The 20,638-nt window shown below is 35.2% G+C and overlaps 1 protein-coding gene across 1 annotated transcript in view; it reads left to right on the top strand.

Annotated features, from left to right (window-relative positions):
- The window catches only part of RP1 (RP1 axonemal microtubule associated), a gene marked incomplete at both ends in the record, with an annotated part of 184,872 nt that overhangs the window by 126,310 nt on the left and 37,924 nt on the right, over positions 1-20,638 (top strand). Inside the window, 8 exons of the mRNA XM_082316016.1 lie at positions 1,086-1,237; positions 4,042-4,120; positions 5,717-5,848; positions 6,341-6,522; positions 7,552-7,638; positions 11,442-11,574; positions 12,928-13,067; positions 18,251-18,503. Of these exons, the coding sequence (XP_082172142.1) occupies positions 1,086-1,237; positions 4,042-4,120; positions 5,717-5,848; positions 6,341-6,522; positions 7,552-7,638; positions 11,442-11,574; positions 12,928-13,067; positions 18,251-18,503 (1,158 nt within the window). The remainder of the gene's footprint in view (positions 1-1,085; positions 1,238-4,041; positions 4,121-5,716; positions 5,849-6,340; positions 6,523-7,551; positions 7,639-11,441; positions 11,575-12,927; positions 13,068-18,250; positions 18,504-20,638) is intronic.

Here is a 20,638-nt window from a genome sequence, read left to right as displayed (position 1 = left end):
TTTCATGGGCTCCTTGTTAAATTGATGCAAATAACTGTGAATGTTGACATTGTAACCTGCTTCTGTTTAAGTGTTTCCTTGTTTCCATGATAAACTCCGGGGCTGAAATAGGTAATTTAAAAAATGAACATAGGAGTTTTCCATGAAGTTTCTTCAGAATTAATGCAATCTGGTCTCATCTGCATCACTCCCCTGTATATTGTGTCACAAAGAGGCAAGGAAGCAGAAGCTCCACATAGTGGCCACAGGTGTCTCTTCTAATCACTGTACTATGACCACAGCTGAGAAAATCAGGAATGTTTTCCTTTAAACTCGAATTTCACTTAGCTGATCTGTATTTCTGCGTTATTATAGAGTACATGAGAGGTTCTTTAGAGACTGATACAAAATATGAAGAGGTTTTTCTATTTGTGTATTAAAGCTGATGAAAGAATTTTTAATTCATTATTTCTGTTTCACATTAACATGTTTTAACTTCAAGAACATTGTAATAGTATTATGGTCTGACTAGTGAGAAAGCTTGATAGTCCTGATGTGTTCATTCATTGGGAGATAATTATATGAGTTTAAAGCTTGAGACAATCAGGTCCCAGCTTTCTTCTAAGCCACTTTATAAGTGTAAGCTCCCATTTCATTTCAAGGAGAAAATGATACACACAGAGGGAAGGAAGGAACAAAGAAATATGAGTAAATAGTCTTAGAGGACAGAATTTAGACTTTCCAAAGAGCATGTGAACATGAAGTACTTAGAAAGGGATTCCATACCTTAGGGGGAGGGGCAGTACATAGGAGATCCTGTGCCCCAAGCAGCGGCCAGTAGGGCTGATTTTCTGGGATTGGTGTCAGAGCAGAACAAATCTGTATTTTGCAGGTTGCTAAACAGGGAGTTACGCAGCAAGAATGTGTTTTGGTTACGTATGCCACCAGGACTGAAGAGACCTGTGCTCCCTGTTGTGTGGCACAGTATGGGATTCAGATGCAATTTGCAATGGTTTCTACCAGGGTACATAATGCAGATTTTGTGCAAGAAGACAATGAGCATTTTCTCCTGCTTTTTGTTTTGTATGTGTGTTTTTTTTCTGCAGTTGTGGAATATGCAATCCATTTACACACGGGAGACTTGAAGAAAGCAGACGCCACTGGTGAGGCCTATCTTTGTATACAAGGAGAAAAGAGTGACTCAGGGAAACGATGGCTTAACTCAAGAAACAGCCTGATCACTTTTGCTAGAGGGCAGGTAAAACAAGGAGGAAAAATGTAACTGAATCTTTGAATGTCTTTTTGTTAAAACCTGTGTTTACATAAAACCTTTCATGGACAGAATATCAAAAATACCAGTGTTTAATATTCCATATAGACATAATTTTCTCTTATAACTAAGAGGTGATTGTCTCCATAGGTAATGTTGCTTTTAAGCATCATCAGCATTGCGCAATAGTGATACAGTTAAGTTGATGAAGTAATTTTGAGTTGGACTAAATATACTCTAAAAGTTCTATTTTAATATTCCAGAATTTTAAGGCCAGGGAGGTATCAGTGCCTTGTTAAAATATGCCTGATGATTGATAGAACTGCTAACTTTTCTGTATGATATCTTGCCTTTGTACCTACTTTAGACCATGACCTTTTCTTGTTAACTTTCCTGAACACTAATGTCAGTGTTCCAAACAGAGTTTTATTTTTTCACGTTTCCAATTCTTCCACCCACTTATTGCTTTTAAACATGGTAAACATATTCTTGCTTTTTGAGGCTTAAATGGCTTTTCCTAGAAGAGTAATTCCTGGAGTAGTTATTGGCATAAGAACAAAGTAACTAAAACAAATCTCAGATCAAAAGGAAATATCTATTTCTGATCAAAAGGAAATGTCCAGCTGATACTTCATGAGACCCTGCTGTTTGCTCTGAGTTTAGGTTTGGAAGATTTTTTAATTTTTATTTTAAGGAAATCATAAAATTATTGCAAAGTACATAAGAATCTTCTTTTTGGGAGGGCAGGAAGGAGTATTTCAGTGTTGTCAGCCAACCCAGATTAGTTTGTTCTCTGGTGTAGAAATCTAGAGAAATCTGCTTGCAGTACTTATCATTTATTCTTTAAACATGCCTCTGTTTATTTTATCTGCTTTTCTTTTCAATTCTAAAGATTCTAGAAGACATAATGTTTTTTGTAAGAAAATCAAACTAAATCTTTGTTAGTCATTATGTCCTCTGTATTCCTGTGTTTTCTTTCTTCATTGTGGAAGAGAATATGTGTGCCCAATGCCATGTTCATCAAGAACTGATCAAACTGCTAGCTCAGACTTCACAAACTAAGTCTGAAAATAATAATGACAGGATAGTAGGGCTCATCTGGCTTTAAAAAGTAATGTAGGAAATTTTATAGATTAATTTTTTTGGTGATATAGATAATAGTTATTTATAATATGTCTTAAAGATAATACCTTAGAGAAATCTGAACAGCAAGACTGCTTGCTACAATGGATAAGGTATCAGTACAGACTGAAAGAGGGACTGATTCCTGTTCCTTTCAAAAAACTGAACTGTCCTGAGCTTTTTTTTTTTATTCTTCATTTTTTAAGAATGTATGTTAAATTTTCTTTAAGCATAAAACTCGTAGAGAAAAATATGTGAACAATAAAATTGACTTCTGTGAATACTCACTCCAGTGGAAATATAACTCATCTGCAAATTCACAAGGATTTTTTCTGCATAGTCCAGATTCTGTGTCACCTTTTGAATGAATCTGCTCAGGAGGCTAAATCCTTCATCTGAAACTCTAGATGGCTTTTCTATATCCTGGGCAATAGCACCCCAATCTTCTTTTTATAGAAAAGATTTTGAGTAACAACTGGTTGAGAATTCATTCTCTCACAGTTTTCTTTACTCCAACGTGCCCTCAAATGCCTAATTCTCTGTTCTTAGTCTTTGCTCTTTTTTTCTAGATGACTCTTGTGATCAGTGTGTTTCTCACAGGTAGCATGAATTTTTGTATGTCATTGTACCTGGCAGCAATGGAAACAATACAGGGTTTTTATTGTTTGTTTTCAATCCCCCAAATTGGTCCCCAACTTTTGTCTTCAAATTGCATTTTTCAACCCAGCCTTTCCAAGAAAACTGCTTCTGTCTACAACAGGATAGCTCATGAAGTCACAAGAAATAAGAGAGTCTTACTCGTGGAGATTTTATTCCATGGCTGGTTTCCCAAAAGAGTAGACAAATCCATTCATGAATAGTATGTTTCCAAACCTCCTTTCTTCAAGCCCAGTTCAAAAAAAACGACAAGTACACACTTTAAGCAATGTGTGTCACCAGTGCCAGTGTGCATACTTATGTGAGCTTTGCCACAAAGAAGGACAAAATTCTGCACAAAGAAGGAGACAAACATGTATATGCACGCAGGTGAATATACTACGGAGATTTACAGCAGGGAAAAAAGGGAAGATTCTGTGAGGTCTATTCATCATGCAAGTCTGTTGTATGTGGAAAATTTGACCTCTTATAGAAATGGCTTCCATGAAAATTCCTTATCCCAATAGCACAGTGGTTGAAGCCTTCCCAGATACTATTCACTTCATTCCCATTTACCTGCCTAATTCCCACTAAATTGATTGTGAATTTTAATGAAAATGAAATTGCTCCACATTTTCAGAATTATTAGACACTTATTGTTTATCAGTTTCATCGGGAGTTAGGTTCTGGATCGAAGTAACTTTCAATACAAGTTTGGTTATTTCAGTCCCTGAAGGTACTAGAAATGAGCACTTTATTGCTAGTGTGTGTATCTGATGTTTCCAAAATTACTTCTTATTAAATACATCAGCATTTTGAAATTCATAATATTAACTGGATCAGAAAATATCAGTTATAGCATGTGATGTTTAATTATGAACTTAAAGACAATGGAATGGAAGAAACAAGATAAATTTGCTTCCATTGAGATACAAAACAATGACCAGACATGCAAGGCTAAACTGATAAATATTCAAAAGCACATTCATATTAACTTTAACTAAAACATAATTTTGATTATTTTCATATTGCAGGTGGATGTTTTTAAAATCAAAGCAGTATACCTTGGCAAGTTGGATCAAGTTCTTGTTGGATTTAAGAGTCTAAAAAAAGGTCAGCAATTTTTTCAGTTAATGTGTTATAATAATAATGTAGATTATCGGATTTAGGAGATCCTAGAACTTCAGAAATATCTTAAATTTAAGATTAAAAATCACAAGTGATTTTAGAAAAGTTCTAGAAAATTTGAAATTGCTCTCCATTTTCTGCTGTTCATTATTTCTGTTGGACTATACACATCAAGTATCCAGTTTGGTTTTACTAAAATGTGCAAAGGATTCCTAGGAAATATCATGACAATGTAAAATTATATGTGAAACTTTTCTCCGTAAAAGTTACTATGTATTTATGAGTACAGTCAACAAAGCTTTTGTTTTTCAGGAAATAATATGACATCATGCTTTTGCAATTTTTGACATTTTTTTTCTTCCTCTCTATTTTTAGATGATGGACATTTTCATTTTAAAAGAGGGGTTTTTTTAGGACTAAATGCTTCTAGGTAAAGATAAGAACAGAAAATAAGTTCATCAGATTCAGAGGTGGAACATGGAAGAAAGGCTATTCTGGCCTCATAGCTTTTTTTCCTTCAAACCCATGAGAAATATATTCTTTTTTAAGGGATTCTGCATACATGAGGTTGAGTAGCAGATAAAAAGGCTGCACTTCCTGCAGCATTTTTTCTTGTCCTCCTTCTGACTTCACAGCAGGTGTTGGAGTTAAAGAAAGTTCCTTGCGTCTTAAAAAAAAAATAGCAACAGCAAGGAGCATCATGAATTAATATTTTCTTCAATACTTTGGCTACAATTTTGGCGCATTGTTTTTTAGAGGCAACAGAACAGAGATTCTAGAGATATCCTACATCTGCAGATAATACTGATAATGGAGATAAGATTGTTCCAAAGCATGATAAGTGGAGTCTCTTGTTCTTTTATCTTTATGAAAAAAACAAGACTATAAGATGACTTTGTAGATTAAATTCAGACTCAGAAAACTGTTTTGGGGACTGTTTCCCATATATTTCCTAGACGGTAACGTTAAAATGAATGATCCAACTTTCACTGACATCACCAAGACTTGGAGTATAACAAAGTTTACCAAGACTCAGAGGTCTGAGTCTTCAAACACTTTGTTTCCAGAGAATCAACATGATGGTGTCAATCAAGAAAAAACCTTCAGCTGAAGTTTGTGCCTTATTAGATAGCGCAGAATCTCACCAGAAAGAAAGTTGTGTGTTAAGTGGATTTTGTGATGGCTAATGTGGTAGAAATCCTGATCCTTTTTGCTTTAAGACATTGATAATATAATTTCCTATGGGGGACTTCTTGTGTCTAGAGATATTATACAGAAGCCTTTCCATCCTTTGTGACACTGATAGATCATTAAATCAAACCTATCCCTATGCTAAATTTCACAGAAGCTGTAAAAACTTTAATACTTCTTCACTTCGTTGAATATTTTAGAGTGTAGGGGAACGGACAGAAACACGTATACACACAGCCAATATATTTTCAGAAGCCTTATCTCCTTAAGAAGTTCAGCAAAAGAAAACATTTTATTGATTTTCTAAAACAGAAACTGATGACTGCATACACAGAACATTTTGTTGCTTAAAAAGTATAGTTTAATAATGTTCTGTTTATTTTCAATCAGATGAGTGGTTCTTGGAAAAAATTGTTATAAAAGAAGTCCTCTACCCTTTTTCTGCACATGTTTTTATTCACAATGACTGGATCAATAAATGCTCCAAGAAAGATTTTGTAGAAGTGGCAATTCCGCTCAAAGGTAATACAGCAGAAATGTCCTTCATTTGCATGAATCACTACTGCATGGCAGTGCAGAACAGAGCCAGTACAAGGCTACTTCACAATGTGGGCAGAACCGAGCATTGGTACCCCAATGGTGAGGGACAGGAGCCTGGACCAAGGTGAATCATGCCTTTTGTAAACAAGGAGGAAGAAATTATGCCTGGGATGGAGAAGATGGAAATGGCAGCATTAAAAGAGTCTCCTCTGGCAGCATGTATCCTGGCCTTGGAACAATACAGAGAAGATAGGCATGGCCCCTGCACAAGTGTGACATGGGTTGATGAAGCAGCTGGCCTGGTTTTCTACACCTCCACAGGGCTAAAATGAGTAATGGGGGTTTTGTGGCTTTGTTGCCTGAGTTGCCTGTGCTATATCCAGCACTACCAGGCAATGTAAACTTGTATCTTTTGGCTTATACTGCCTTATAACTTAGTCACAGGCTCTGAATATATGTTTGTTTTCATTGCAGAAACATCTGTGACACCTCTTCTCACAAAAAATTTTGATACTAAAAGCAGAGGACGATGGCAAACATGGGTGCACTGTACACAAGTACCAGAAGATGTTCCTGACATTCAAGTTGTTGTATTTGGAAGAAAAGGGAAATCCCCTGCACAGAAAGTTCAGAATCTGAATGATAATCCATTTTTGGTCGGTTTCTTTTTTATTTCACACAAATCTTACCAAATAGTTTCAGTAAAGTAAGAGTTGTGGCCAACATATGTGAAGTTGTGTGGAATAATTTTTTGTTTGTCAGAGTTAATGTTTATACCTCCATGTCTTAAATAAACAGCACTTGGAGAACTTCTCACATGTGGGCTAATACATATCACTTATGAAAGCTCTCTTGAGCAAATGCCAACTTTGACATGAAAAGCCTCATTAACTTTGAATTAAGACTAGTAGGCCTTAACAGTAAGGCAACAAATAATGAAGTTATTCCATACTTCCTTTACGTTCTATTTCTCAAACCTCAACTAATCTGTTTTCACTACTTAGAAGCTGTGTCTGTCTACAATGAACTTGGGCCTGGACAAATATCAATTCTGTAGTTTGCACATGAAGTTAATGGCAACTTCTGAACAGGTGTGTGAACCTGGGTCACCTGCTTCAAAAGGTTTTTATTCTTAAACATGGAAAAAAAAGTCATGCCTTTGGAAAAAGGCAATATAAACATCATTGCTTAACTGCTGCAAGATGAAAAGCTACAAGCAGCAGTGTATGATATGACATGGAAACCAGCCATCCTTTCTTTTGAGCAGTAGAATAACTGAGAACAGAACCGATAGCCAGGGCTAAAAATCATCTTGAGGTCAAAATTTCAGTTCAAGTTTGAGAATAAAGATGTGATGGAGAGGAGGTAAATAAGAAAGTGAAGAGAAAAGAAGAGTAATATGAATTTGGCTTGGAAATACAGAATCAGTCATGCATTTCCTTGCTTTTCATATGTTGGCCTAGGCTCTGCAGTTCTCCCAGTTAAAAATAAACATAAATTATGATACAAATGTGAGTACAAATTAACTTGCAATCTCAATGGGACTTCCTCACCCTAACATCAATGTCCTTGACTAGTATTTTTACCTATTTTATTTATCTTTTTACCTGGGCTTAAAGTACGTAATCCAAATTGTTACATACAACGTATAGTTAATTTTTTTTCTTTATTTTTCTAACAAACAGTTGACTGTTGGTGATATTGGAGATATAACAAAAGTTTCTTTTGTGTTATCTGGTCCATGCTTGGGAAGAGGAATTAAACTTCATAAGGTATTCCAAATATACTACGTACAAACTTGTAATATTCTTCATAATATCAGTAAATATCTTTTGTTGAGAGACAGATTTTAGCTTCGCTTTGCACCACACTAGCAAGGCCAGGCCTCTTTTGGCTCAGTTACCAAGTATCTACAGATGATTGCCTACAGCTTCCAGATCTCTCTGTGGGCAGATCTACCTTGTTTGTGCCTGCTGAAATGCATATAGGTATTCACTGATGTGCATACCCATTCTGCATAGCTCATCATGACATGGAAGGAAGTGTTTTCTGCTGATGTTAGGAAATGTTAATCTCTGCATGGAAATACTGACAGTCTCCTGACACAGAACAACCTACTTGTGGAAACCAATTAAGCTGATACTTTAGTATTTATTCATTGCAACATGGTCATCAGTGAGCCTTAAACGTCTAATTGTAGTTTAATATGTACTTAAGATCTCTCATAAAAAGGGATGGAGAAATGATTTAATGTTGTCAACCTTATGATTCAACCAGATTTTAAATGTATACCTTTCCCCAGGGTGAGTAGGAAGATGATTGAATAGAAAGGTGTTGGGCCTGATAATACTTGGGCTTTGGGGAAATACTTAAGCTTGAAGGTTAATGCAAAGAAAAATTGTGTCAATGAGCTCTGCCTGTAGGCAAGGGCCCAAAAAGCATTGTGGACATAGCATTGAATTATTCTGAAGTTAGTAAAAGAACGTTTTTCTGAACTGGACCGCACAGTACCTTAACCCTACTATCGATTTAAAAGGTCAAAGGGTGATTCCCTAGATGAATAAACAGTCCAGAAACTGTTCTAATGGGCAATGCTAGAGACAGCTTTATTCCGGGCTAAAATCTGAATGGTTTTATGGTACTCAAAGGAATATTAAGTCTGAGTTTATGAGCTCCTCTGAGGATAGAGGAGTTTATCCTGTTCATATTTTCTCCCCAAATTTGTTCTTTGTCAGCTAATTTTGTAGTCTCAGTTTAGGCTACAAGAATGGAAAGAATAGGTAAGCAAAACTAATTTCTCATTTTAAATATGCATTTCCAGGCCATTGATAAAACATTTCAAAAATATGTTGGCGTTACCCTCACTATATCCATTGTGTCATCATGCAATATACAATTTTAGCCTCCAGAACTGGTGGCTCAAAACGTGGCAGGAAATTCATAAATGTAGTCATTTGCTTTCTGCTTTCTTTTCAAAGACAACTCTCAGCAAATGCCTAAGTGATTTTTGTTCAAACTTTTAAATTATTAAAATTAAGTTATTTGATAATTGGTTTATTGGTAGCTATAAATTGTTACAATCTACAAGAAGTCAACAGGTTGCTATAGACCTGTGTACTCTCTTCTACTGGTACACTTACAACCCACAACATAAGCCACAATAACATATACTGCTTGTGCCAGTAATATGCTTATAACATCCGTTACTCATTTATTAGTCTGTTTATAAATTATTTATACATGGAAGCATAATCTAAAATGTAACAAGTCGGTTTCACTTTAATAGGACTCTTACAGTGCTGTAAAAAATAGAGATGCTGTTTAGAAATAGAAAGACTACAGGAGGCAGTCAGTATGTGTAAGCTCCCTATGAATCAGTGGTCAAACCCAGCCTCAATGGAAAAGAATTCCCTTCCTTGCTTTCTCCTTAAGTAAAAGCAGTAATAGCCAAAGTTTCAGAAATTTCACAAAAACACAGATTACAGATAAAACTGCAAAGGCTAAAAAGAAGATAAAATCCCTACATTCCTTCTGCTACTCTCTGTTTTCTGTATTCTGGTGTTTACAGCAACTTCAGAGCACCAGAGCTTTTCCTGTAATCTCCTACGTTTTTCTGCACACTTCTGTAGAAAAAGATACAACCTTAGCTAAAATTAATGTCTTTTTTTGTAACATTTGAAGATTTATTTACTCTAGAATGAATAGCCTTTTCTTGCTCAAAAGTAGAGTTTCTGACTCTTTCCAAAATAAAATGCAAAATCATTTTTACTTTCATACAGAATATAAAAACGTTAAATGATTTGGAGGTAAAGTTCACACTTTGATGTAATCTTACAACTAACAGGAATTTGCCAGGTACATTTTATTTTAAGGCCAAAGTCTGCATAAATTTACACATCTCATTTTTATGAGTCCAGTTTCTGCAGGTCATCTGCCTGCATATGCAGGTAACCCTTAGTCCAATTTTAATAAGGATAGAAGTTTGTGATGCTTATTGATATTTAGTTAGGGATGTTTATATTGATAGAAGTTAGGGAGGATATTTTTGTATCAGAAGAAGTTAGACAGTTAGTGTGAGAAAATTTAGTTATTGCAAGTGCAAAAAATGGGTACACAACTGGCTTCAATTTTATATATATAAAGAAAATTTTACATATATATAATTTTAAAATTTTTATATATATATATAATTTATATATATATAAAATTTTATATATATAAAGAAAAACACTGTTTAGTCACGTAATTAATGGTTTACTTCTGGAAATGGTCATGGGGAATTGTTTAATTTCATCTGGCAGCTTTGTGCCTGATCTTGTGAAGCACTGGGCACAAAGCATAAGCAGTAATGGAAAATGTTCAGTAATTACATTTCTGGGAACTCAAGGGCAAGATAGTCTGACAAAATTTTTAACAGTGGAACTGTCAAATTCCTAATAATTTCAATTATATAATTCAATTATACAAATATTTATGCATTTCAAAGCTTGCACTTGAAGTCTATGTAAGGAAATCTGTACTCAGGATTTCCAAACAGTGGTATGTGCATCCTGTACAATGAGCCACAAAATTCTGTTGCTGCTGCTGGTGTCAGTAGTGGTAATAAGTCACCACAGTAACTTTGGGAATCCCTGCTTGAGAATTTCAATTACTTAATATCTTGATGAAATTAAGTTTTTGTTTCATTTTGGTTTGTTTTTAATGTCTTGGATATAATATTTCTATACAAAGAGATTCTAAAGGCTGAAGAAACCATTTCTGCAAACTTGTAGTCCTTAGCTAGGTATCAAGTTCAATCCTGCATATAATAGTTACCAGAAATGTTTCTGCATATGCTTGATAGTTTGTCATTCTGTATTTTATAATCTGACCTAGGATAAAGTTCACAATATCTGAGTTGCCCTCCTGTAAATCTGATCTCCGTATTGACTGTCTCAGTAGCTAGGATAGGTGAGCTCCCAAGGCTGTGCTTCCTCAGTTGGTTTGGAGGTTCTAAGTTCACAAATTTGGAACTTAATTTGTTCAGTCTCCACTGAGTATTTAAAGTCAGGTAGAATGAAGCTAGACCTAAGCTTGCATCTTCTATTGGAATTAATTCTTCAAATAACATTTCCACAGGGAGTCCCAAAGTCCACTGGACACCTAATTTCTGCCAATTTTGAAAATCCTAGCTGAGATATAGCAAGTCGTATTTAAACAAATAAAAAGCAGCAAAACAAATGTTTTTGCAAAATGAGCATATGCTATTAAGATTGATGTAACTGCATTCATTTGACATTCTGAAATTGCAAGTATATACAGGTCAATTTAATCTGTATCCTTCATTGGCTTCCTACAAACGGGTCCTGTGCCTGTGTTGATATGCAATGAAGAATACACCTATGAACATCAGGCTGCAGAATCAGCGACTTGCAGTAACTACTGTAGCTCTTGTTATGCAGAATCAGGTAAAAATAACTTTTATAAAGTGTGTGCAGGTGTCAACAATAAGAAGAAATGTCAGTTTCTGTTGGGATGGAAATAAGAAATGAAATAATTCGGATAAATGAATTTCTTCTTCTGATTCTTCCTGCAGCTTCGGCTAAAAGACCTGGACACTAAACAAGAGTTAGGCTTTCACACTGAAGTCCAATGTCTGTTTGGAGAAGATGGATCTGAGACTGTGACAGAGCTAGCAGTGGTCAGGCCAGACAAGCCACCACTCAGGGGTATGCTGCTGAACTAAAAAATAAATACATGAGCAAATGCACACATACCCACACACAAAATTGTGAACTGCCTAATGGGATGAACACATCAAGCAAGATTTCAAAGCTTTTTGTATATATTAAAAAACACTCAAAATTATTTTTAAAGATTCTTTCAATATACCTGTGTAAACCATGCAAAGTCTTTAATAATGTGTATTCAATCATTTTTTCTGTTTTAAAACAACTGACATGTATTGTTTTCACTAGGCTAATTACAAATTTGCAAGTCTGAAAAATGTGCAAAGCCCAATTAGTATATTTCTGTTGAAATTTTCAAAAACCAACTGATTTACACTCAGTGAGGAACTAAATCACAGATTTAAAAAGGCATGTGCAAAGTCATAATGGCATGAAGAAAAGGAAATACAATCTTTTTTGAGCTTTTCTTCAAGTTCCATTTCTACCCCAGAAGCTCTTTTTCATTTCACCATTGTATTTAAAATATAACATATTCCTTTGTTCTGATTACATTTTATAAAATATTTAGAAAAGAATTCTCATTCATTATACTCTGTGAACAAAAGTCTTAGTTAAAATATTTAAAACTTTTTGCATTTAATATCTAACTGAAGGCTAGACTGCAAATGGAAATATATCTTAACAGTCTGTTATAACATTTAATTCTTGACAGAGCTTACAGAACCCATAAAAAAAATCCTCTGTCATGCTACCTCAAGGAATATGTACTATATAACTCATCAGCCAAAAGTCATGGCAAGCCATCCTTTGTGGTGAAGAATAACAACAACAATGCATATCTGTATAAATAGCTGAGTGATTTCTCCCGAACATATTAATTGATATCGGCCATAATTATTAAAATGCCAGACTAAAACAGAATTCAGCTGATCCAGAACAAAAAGTGGATTTCATCTGTTATATCTGTGTTTTTTCTTTGGTAAAATTTGTTAGCGTTGATAAACCCCAGCTCAATTTAAGACCTTTAATTCCTACAAGAATTCAAGGCTTTTTACAAAGCCTGATAAAATCAGTGTGATTCTTTCAGCTGATTTCAGTGACCACTGGATAAGACTCCAGAACTACAACATTTTCTTTTTCTGTAATGTAAGCATGGATTGTTGCATTAATTCATAAAGGACATTTCATCTCTAATGCTGTACTGTGCTGTTGTGAGGTAGTGAGCAATCTATATGAAACTCAGACAGAACATTAATGTCAATTACTATAACTTCATTCCTTGGTCTTGAAATTAATCTTTTACCTAAAATAAATTCGTTTATAATGTTTGGTAATTACATTGCTAAATAGTCTGATTTGGTAATGTCTTGTGTCACTGATTTTTCATGACAGAAGTTCTTTACTCAATCAGTGTTCATACGGGAACATTGCCTGCATCAGGGACTGATGCAGATGTATTTATCACAGTATTTGGAGAGCAAGGAGATTCCTGCAAAAGGAGACTAAGACATTCAAATTTTGAAAGAGGACAGGTTAGTACTGAGTTATTTTCTTTACATATTTGCTTAATGATGTGTTTTATTTTATTACTTTCTTCCAATACCATAATTCTTTTCAATTATCAAATACAAGCATTGATATTACACCGTGGTAACCTGTGGAAAAGATGTGTTGCTTACTAAGTATAGACATTTTACCTGAATTGGGATTACGGTTTAAGAATATTTCAAGTACCAATAAATTTAAAACCAACAAACCATCAGTAACTGTTCTTAGAAACTGGAATTGAACCCAACAACATATAAAATGCCATGGCCTACTTTTCAGTTATTTGTGAAGCTGATATAGAAATATCAGGGCTATTTCCTGTGACTGCTCCTTTAAAATCTCCTTTTTTAAAAAAATCTGTCCAGATATAGTTTAACGAGAGGTTTTAAATGTGTTAGCTACTATATGTTAATTAATCCGTTTATATATAGAACTACAAACAGGTAAAGCTGCTTGTAAACATACTGTGACTGCTCAAGATAAATTCCTAGGAGACATTTTCTGGTCAGCCTTTGCTGATTACTGTATTAATGATTATATCTACACAACTTGTTCACACATACCCTGGACTCAGCCCAGGTATGACTAGATAGGATTTAAAGAGACTTTTCAATTGATCACTGTATAATAAAGCAGGATCCTCTATACTTATTTCATACAATTTCTTAAGACCTCTCATGGCTGAGATGCCATAACTTTCCTAGGCAACCTGTTCCACGGCTTTGCTAGCCTTGTCCTTAGACAATTCTTCCTTCATTTCCTTCATAATGTCAAAATATTTTCTCGAGCATAGAAACATAGAAACCAGCCATGTCATCCTTGTATTCCATAGTCATAGATAATTTTTCTTCTATGAATTTGTGTAAACTCTTTTTATTTATGTGAAGAGTATCCACAGCCTCCTGTGGTAGTATGGACGGCACTTCAGCTGCAACCTGTGTAAAACTTCCACATACTAGTTTCACCTGATTTCCCTTCTTTTACCGGAAGATACAGTGAATTTTTTTTTCTGTGTCACCCACTCTTTGGTATTCTTGATTTTATAGACCTCTATCCTCTGCACACTTGTTTTGTCACTGGATTGTTCATTGTTCCTTGTGTAGAAGAACATCTCTTTAATCATCCTGCTTACACTTTCCTATATCTTTTTCTGACTCTTTGGTAATACATTTTCAGCCTCTTTAAAAATTTGCCATCATCTCCTCTGCTTCTCTTTTTTTCTTCTTTGTCAGAGTTCTGTTGGCTCAGCTCTAGGTACCATCTTCAGACAACTGTTGCTCTAAATGGAGTGTGTGATATAGTGTATAGAACACTCACAGGCAGGAGGCCTACATTCATTTCTAAGCTCAGCCACTGGTTTACTTGATCTGAATATATCTTTTTACCTTCCTTGTGTCCATTTCCCACTGTAAAATGAAGATAACCAACAGTTTAGGCAAGAATGAAAAGAGGTAAACATATATGTTTCAATGAAGTTTAATTCCCTTTTTATTTACTACTGAGGAAAATTAAATACATCTTTTAAAAATATGCTTAACCTCTCCTTTTCATAACAATAACCTAGTTCTAGATTCATAACAGTATTTAGTGTCCTGGTATCTAGTGAAATTGCTATACATTGGGAGATATTTAGTAATTTGGCTGCAGTCTTCACACCCAAAGTATTTAGGCATGTTTTTCTTTCCTTTTCTTATAGTGTCTTGCAACCTATTTTTTTTTTTTTAAAAAAAGATGTCATTGTTTGCAGAATCCTGCTGCCTTAGTCCAAACTGTGCTGTTAAAATATAGGAAGAGGTTTGTGATGTTGATTGACTGGATGATATTATTAAAAATACAGGTTAATTCTTGGCATTTTTGAGGGCAAATGTTTATAGGCAATTAGAAGAGTTAATAAAAGACATAAAGGTACAAAGTTTGTGACATAACCCGGAGAAGAGGTCTAAAAAGAAATAATTTACATGGCACTTTCAAGCTAGATGTTAATATAGGGTCAGTGACACAGCTCTTAGCGTTAAAGAAATCAGAGCCACTATACTGAGCAATAGAGAAGAGTGCTGAGTGTCTTCCCAAGCAGATCTTTTGGTTTAGGTGAGCTATTTTTGTACTGTGGACAGTGAAAGTTTTCTTTGGCTCAGCTATTTTGTGTATTCATGTTCTTCATTGTGCAATAGGTTCTTGGGAAAGGGTTGAGCAGGGAGATGGCAAAGTGTTCTGATGATACTAAGTTATTTAAGGTAATAAATATGAAAGTTGGTGGCAGAGATTGCAGAAGGACCTCACGCAGAGTGACTGGGTAATAAAATGGCAGATGAAATTCATTGTAGCTAAATGAAAAGCAGTGGCTGTGAGGGGGGGGAAACCCCTTAAAATTGCATGCAAAATGATGGGCTCTGAATAGCTTTTACCCATAGGTAAGTGACCTTGGCATTAGGATAGCTCTGTAATGATGTCAGCCCAGTGCTCAGTAGAGGCAAAGCCAAATGAAAACAGAACAGATCAAATGTTTAGGAATTATTAGAAAAAGGAAAAAACCCAGCCACCCCAAAGTAGAAAATACAGTCATACCTCCAGGTAAGTTCTCTAGTGCAGATGCATAATAGATGCTGTGTTTTGTTCTGATTCACTTGTCTTAAGAAGTGCAAGAAGAATGTCAAGTGATATGAAATATCTTCTGTACAAGGAACAACTAAGCAAACAAGTACTGTTTGGCCTGGAAAAGGGATGACGAAAGGAAGGGAGAGGGAGATAAATATAAAATGGCATAGAGAAAATGAGTAATTTGACTTTCTCAGGAAATACAAGGGCTGAAGAGCATTAAATGAAACCTGCAGGTGGCAGATTCAAAACAAAAGGAGGTGGCTTTTTACACAGTGCATAATTAATCCATTTTACTTTCTTGCACAAGATGTTGCAGATGGTACGATGCATGTTGGTGCAAAAAGCCGTTGCACATTGTCATGGAAGGCAACTTTCCACGGAGGGCTGTTAACTGCAAAGACACAATCTCTGGCTCAGGAAATCTCTGAACCACAAATTGCTAAAGCCTGAGAGACTTTATATTCAAGAAGCATCTCTATATATTTGCCCCATTTTTCAACTCTTCCCTAGAAATCTGTTATTGGTAGCTCTTGGCAACAGGATATTGGACTAGATGGATCTGTGGTCTGACATACTGCTACCAGTCTTACATTCTTGTTACATAGAGGTAGATTAATAAAAAAGTTGGAATGAGGTTTTAGTGAGAGTATCTAAGAATAGAAGGTGAAAAGAAGGGATGTAAAGGGCAAGCTGTCTTGAGAGACAAGATTACGTCAGCAATATCCCTGGAAAATATGGAATGGACAGGCAAAGAAAACAAAGTTAAGGAAACTCGAGATATGAAAAAAAGGATCTCTCTTGACTGATAAAGGACTGGAATATAAGGAAAAGCTAGGAAGACAGAAAATTGCAGCAAAGCATAAGAAAAGAGAATGCAGTTGATTTAATTACCGCAGATAGTAAGGCTGGTTTATATTTATTTGAGTAATTGTATGTCTAACTTTTTCACCAGTTTAATGGGTTACATAAGTGGGGAATGCAATTTTGCCTAGCTAACACTTTATGTAAAGCAAGACAATTTAAATAAAATCCTTTTGGCTTTCATTAATTACACTTCCAGTAGTGTGTTTAATGCAGTTCCGAATGTCTTTATACTGAGGGGGAAAAAAGAAATGTAGTGACATCAACCAAAAGTACATTCTTGCTAATGCTGAGGGAGTAGGCAATTTAATGTATTATTATGAGAATTCATTGGTAACAATGGGTGATTATGACCACTGTTGTCTAATGACTGTTAATTATTATCACAAAGAATGAGACTAATGATAGGTCCCTTTTTCAGATGGAGTTAGCTGTGAAGGAACATGAATATTAGCAATACAGGCTATTTCCTCTAAGTCAAGGGTCATGTAGACTGACAAGAAAATTATATTTGGCTCAGAACTACAAAGAATAAAATTAAAAAGCAATGAGTGCTCCCAAAAAGTTATTTACAAGATGTTCCTCACAGATAGATCTTATTTTGGGCTACATATGCATTACACAAAGGGGTATAACTTGCCATGGTAACTGTTTGGGGACATTGTGGATATAACAAGGTAAGAACCCTGGAAGTCCTAAGGCTGTGACAGGAATAATAACTCTGATGTTTTCTTTTTCTGAGCACATTGTAGAGAATAGTCCAACACAGACAGGAGAATGGACCAGATGACATAATTCTTTCTAAAAATCATCTCTCCCTTTGTTGCTTTCTGGTCCCCATGCTTTTTCCTGCCTGGTGGCAAATTGGTTGGCAACAAATAAAAATTATAGCGTCTGTTTCTACTATCCATCTGGGTTTTTTTTAATGTCACCCACACACATGCCCATGTATCTACCCACCCACTCATATTATCTCTTGCATGGAACACATTCATTCTCTTGCTCACATAATTTATTCATCCCAACATGCACTAGTGCAGTTGCCATTTAGCTTTTGTTTACTGGTAGCCGTAGCAATATTTAAACAGATGTCTATTTACATCCGAAGAGCACATCAATTCTTGCCTGTATGCGTGCACAGCCTTAGTTATAGTTTCTAATGTCAGTATCTTCCTTTGTTTGCATAGTCATCAACAGTGTCAGTATTTCTCTTCAGAGTTGAATAATACGACGTTTCCCATTTGAAAAATAGGATGTCCTATCATATAAAAGACTTTGAAATGTTTAAAAATAAAATGCCTTATCTAAACCAAAGTTCAATTTACTAGGCCTATCCTGATATTGGAAGCACTCCCTTTGTTTCAGTTATGAGGGATTTGTTGAACTTCAATTTTCAAGAGACTTCTGTAAGTAAATTAATGATCAGAGGTTTCTTTCTACCCAAAATAGCAGAATGTTTTTCATAATAAAGCCTGGGATGCAGTGATCATGAACAGGGAAAAATGTGCATATTCAAGGATCCACATATTTTCTGAACAGGATCTCCAGATATGACTGTCAGCCTATAATATCTTTCTTTACTATCAGAAAGGGAAAGATACTTCAGCATTGACAGGAATCTGTCTTTCCAAATGTAATCTTCTTAAAGACGGATGATAAAATACATGGTTTAATCAGTTTGCTATTCATTTTGTCTTTACCTTCTCAGGTTTGTATCTCTGAAATGAGAGCAGTAGACCTTGGACAGTTAAACAAAGTTCTTGTTGAGCACCATAATGTGGGTTACGGAGCTGGATGGTACCTGGACAAAATTGTCATCCATGAATCGGGCAAGACTGACAGCCAATATGCATTTCTTTGCCAGCAATGGTTAGACAGTGGAGTTGGTGATGCACAGATGGAACGAATGCTGAAACTTCTTGGAAAAGTCAGGAATGGGATGTTAACAGGAAAGATTTATGGTAAGGTCCAAAATCATCAAAGCTTCTTCCAGCTTTTGTTTTAATTGTAATTAATTTAATTTTGGGGGTTATTTTTAAGACTAAAATCAAAATACAGAAATAATATAGCTTAAATGTGAGTTACATCTCTCACACAAGTTGTCTCTCCGAACACTTTCCAGAGCTGGTAAATACAATTATAATGTTCAGGGAAGAAAGACAAGAGCAGAAGGGAGATATTAAGTGATGGAGGCAATGAAGGAACTATGTTTTTAGTTGAGGCTAGAAAAAAGCTGAAGCAGAAAGAGGTAGGTTGTTCCATATGGCAGTCAATGCAGAGCAGAAGGCTCCTGCAACAGTAATGAAATCACAAGAAGAGATACAAAAACTCTTTTAGCAGAATGAGATTTTCCCGTATGTTCATATATTTGCAGAAAGCATTTGCTTTTATTTGCAGTTTTCTTTTTTACTTACATCAATGGCACAAGTTCTTGCAAACAGTTAGTTGACCTGAACCAAGTATCTTATTCAACTTGTTTAATGAAAAAAAGACCAAAATTCAGACACAGCTTAGACACTGGAAACATTATAAGTCTTTTATGCTTTGCCAGGGTACCGGATTTCTTAGCTCTCTCACATGTCTTTTTTGAAGAGGTGTAAAATGTTGGTTTGGGTCCATTTATGAAATCTGAATCAGAACTGGTAGACCAAACTATGTAAATTTTAACTAATCTGAAGGTGTGAATTTGCATTCTATATCAGCAGTTTTGTAAACTGATCTTTATTAATTTCTATGCTCATGGATATTTCATTTTACGGTCAGAGGGGTTTATATTGTACATAGTTGCAGACACAGTTAGTAGTGTGTATCTTCATATTTAGCTTCCTGTACTTAGTCCACTAGTGAATATCTTATATTATCTAAAGAAACAGAAAAATAATGTCGCTGAGACAACAGAAGGACAGAATACCATGGAAATATAAGCATAAGATGAGCAGCTAGAGTAGTGACAATTTCAGAATAAGAAATAGCTGTATTGAACCACTGCAAGTATTCCAGGTCTCTAAAGAAGTCGATTCCATAGGTGCCCTACATAGTCCACAGAGCGAGGCAGGTGTCTCCTGAGGGTAATTCAGAGCAGAAGTCCAAGGCTGGTCAGTCTGTCGCATCTTTCTTCACTGATAATAGGAAAAGTGAGAGAAATCTTGCATCCTTGTTTATGCACCTTAATTTGTGTCTGAACGTAGCTATGTAAAAACATTTTCCTTCCTCTGTTTCACGCACACACACATTCTCAAAAATCTAAGTGCAGACTTGCTAATATTTTCCAGTCTATGATTATTAATACTCAGCTTTGTATCTATTGAAAATCAGTTCTGGTCTGAGTGAGCAAAGAACCTATAAGGAATGGAGAAATAAAAGACTGATCAGCAAAGAGTGCTATACTTTAGAGGTCAGAAAGTATATGGATACAATGGGACTTACTAAATGTCAAGTTGAGCCAGATTTTATAAAAGAATTAAAACAAATAGTAAAGGTTCTTCAACCATTTACTTATAAAAAGAACCTGGAAAGATGTGTAACTATGCAGGAACAATAGAGTGTAGACTGAAAGTGATGTAGGTAAAATCCCCAAACAAATAGAATACTTTATCTCTGTTTTCATTAAGGAACCATGATGTTGGCAAGGGAAGCAAAAACAAAATTGCTAATGGGAATGAAGTTATTGGAAATCACCAAATCTGAAACGCAAACAGAATTTCGAGTTTCATGTAGTCAGTGACAACCAAAGGAGTTGTTAGCCCCAAATATTGAAGGCATTGGGAAATGAAATGACACATCTAGTAGCAAGGATTTCAAATAATTTTATGAAGACAAAAGGTATGACTTGAAAATAGCAAAGGTAATACCTCCATCTAAAAAACAGAAAGCATATTGTAGGTGACTATAGACCTAGTAATCAATCATATGCAAACATTTATAACACACTTTGAAGAAAAGGATAGTTAAGATAATAGAGGTAAATAGGAAGTGAAAAGGAATGCATCATGACTTTACTAAAGACAGGTTGTAAAACAAAGTTGATACTCTTTAGAAATATTTTCCAGTAAGAGAAATGTAATGGCATCTAATCTGTCTAAATTTCAGTACTGAA

The sequence above is a fragment of the Platalea leucorodia genome, assembly GCF_965183815.1.
Source record: "Platalea leucorodia genome assembly, chromosome: 1".
NCBI classification, from domain to species: Eukaryota; Metazoa; Chordata; class Aves; order Pelecaniformes; family Threskiornithidae; genus Platalea; species Platalea leucorodia.
This window is presented reverse-complemented; position numbering and strand designations above follow the sequence as displayed.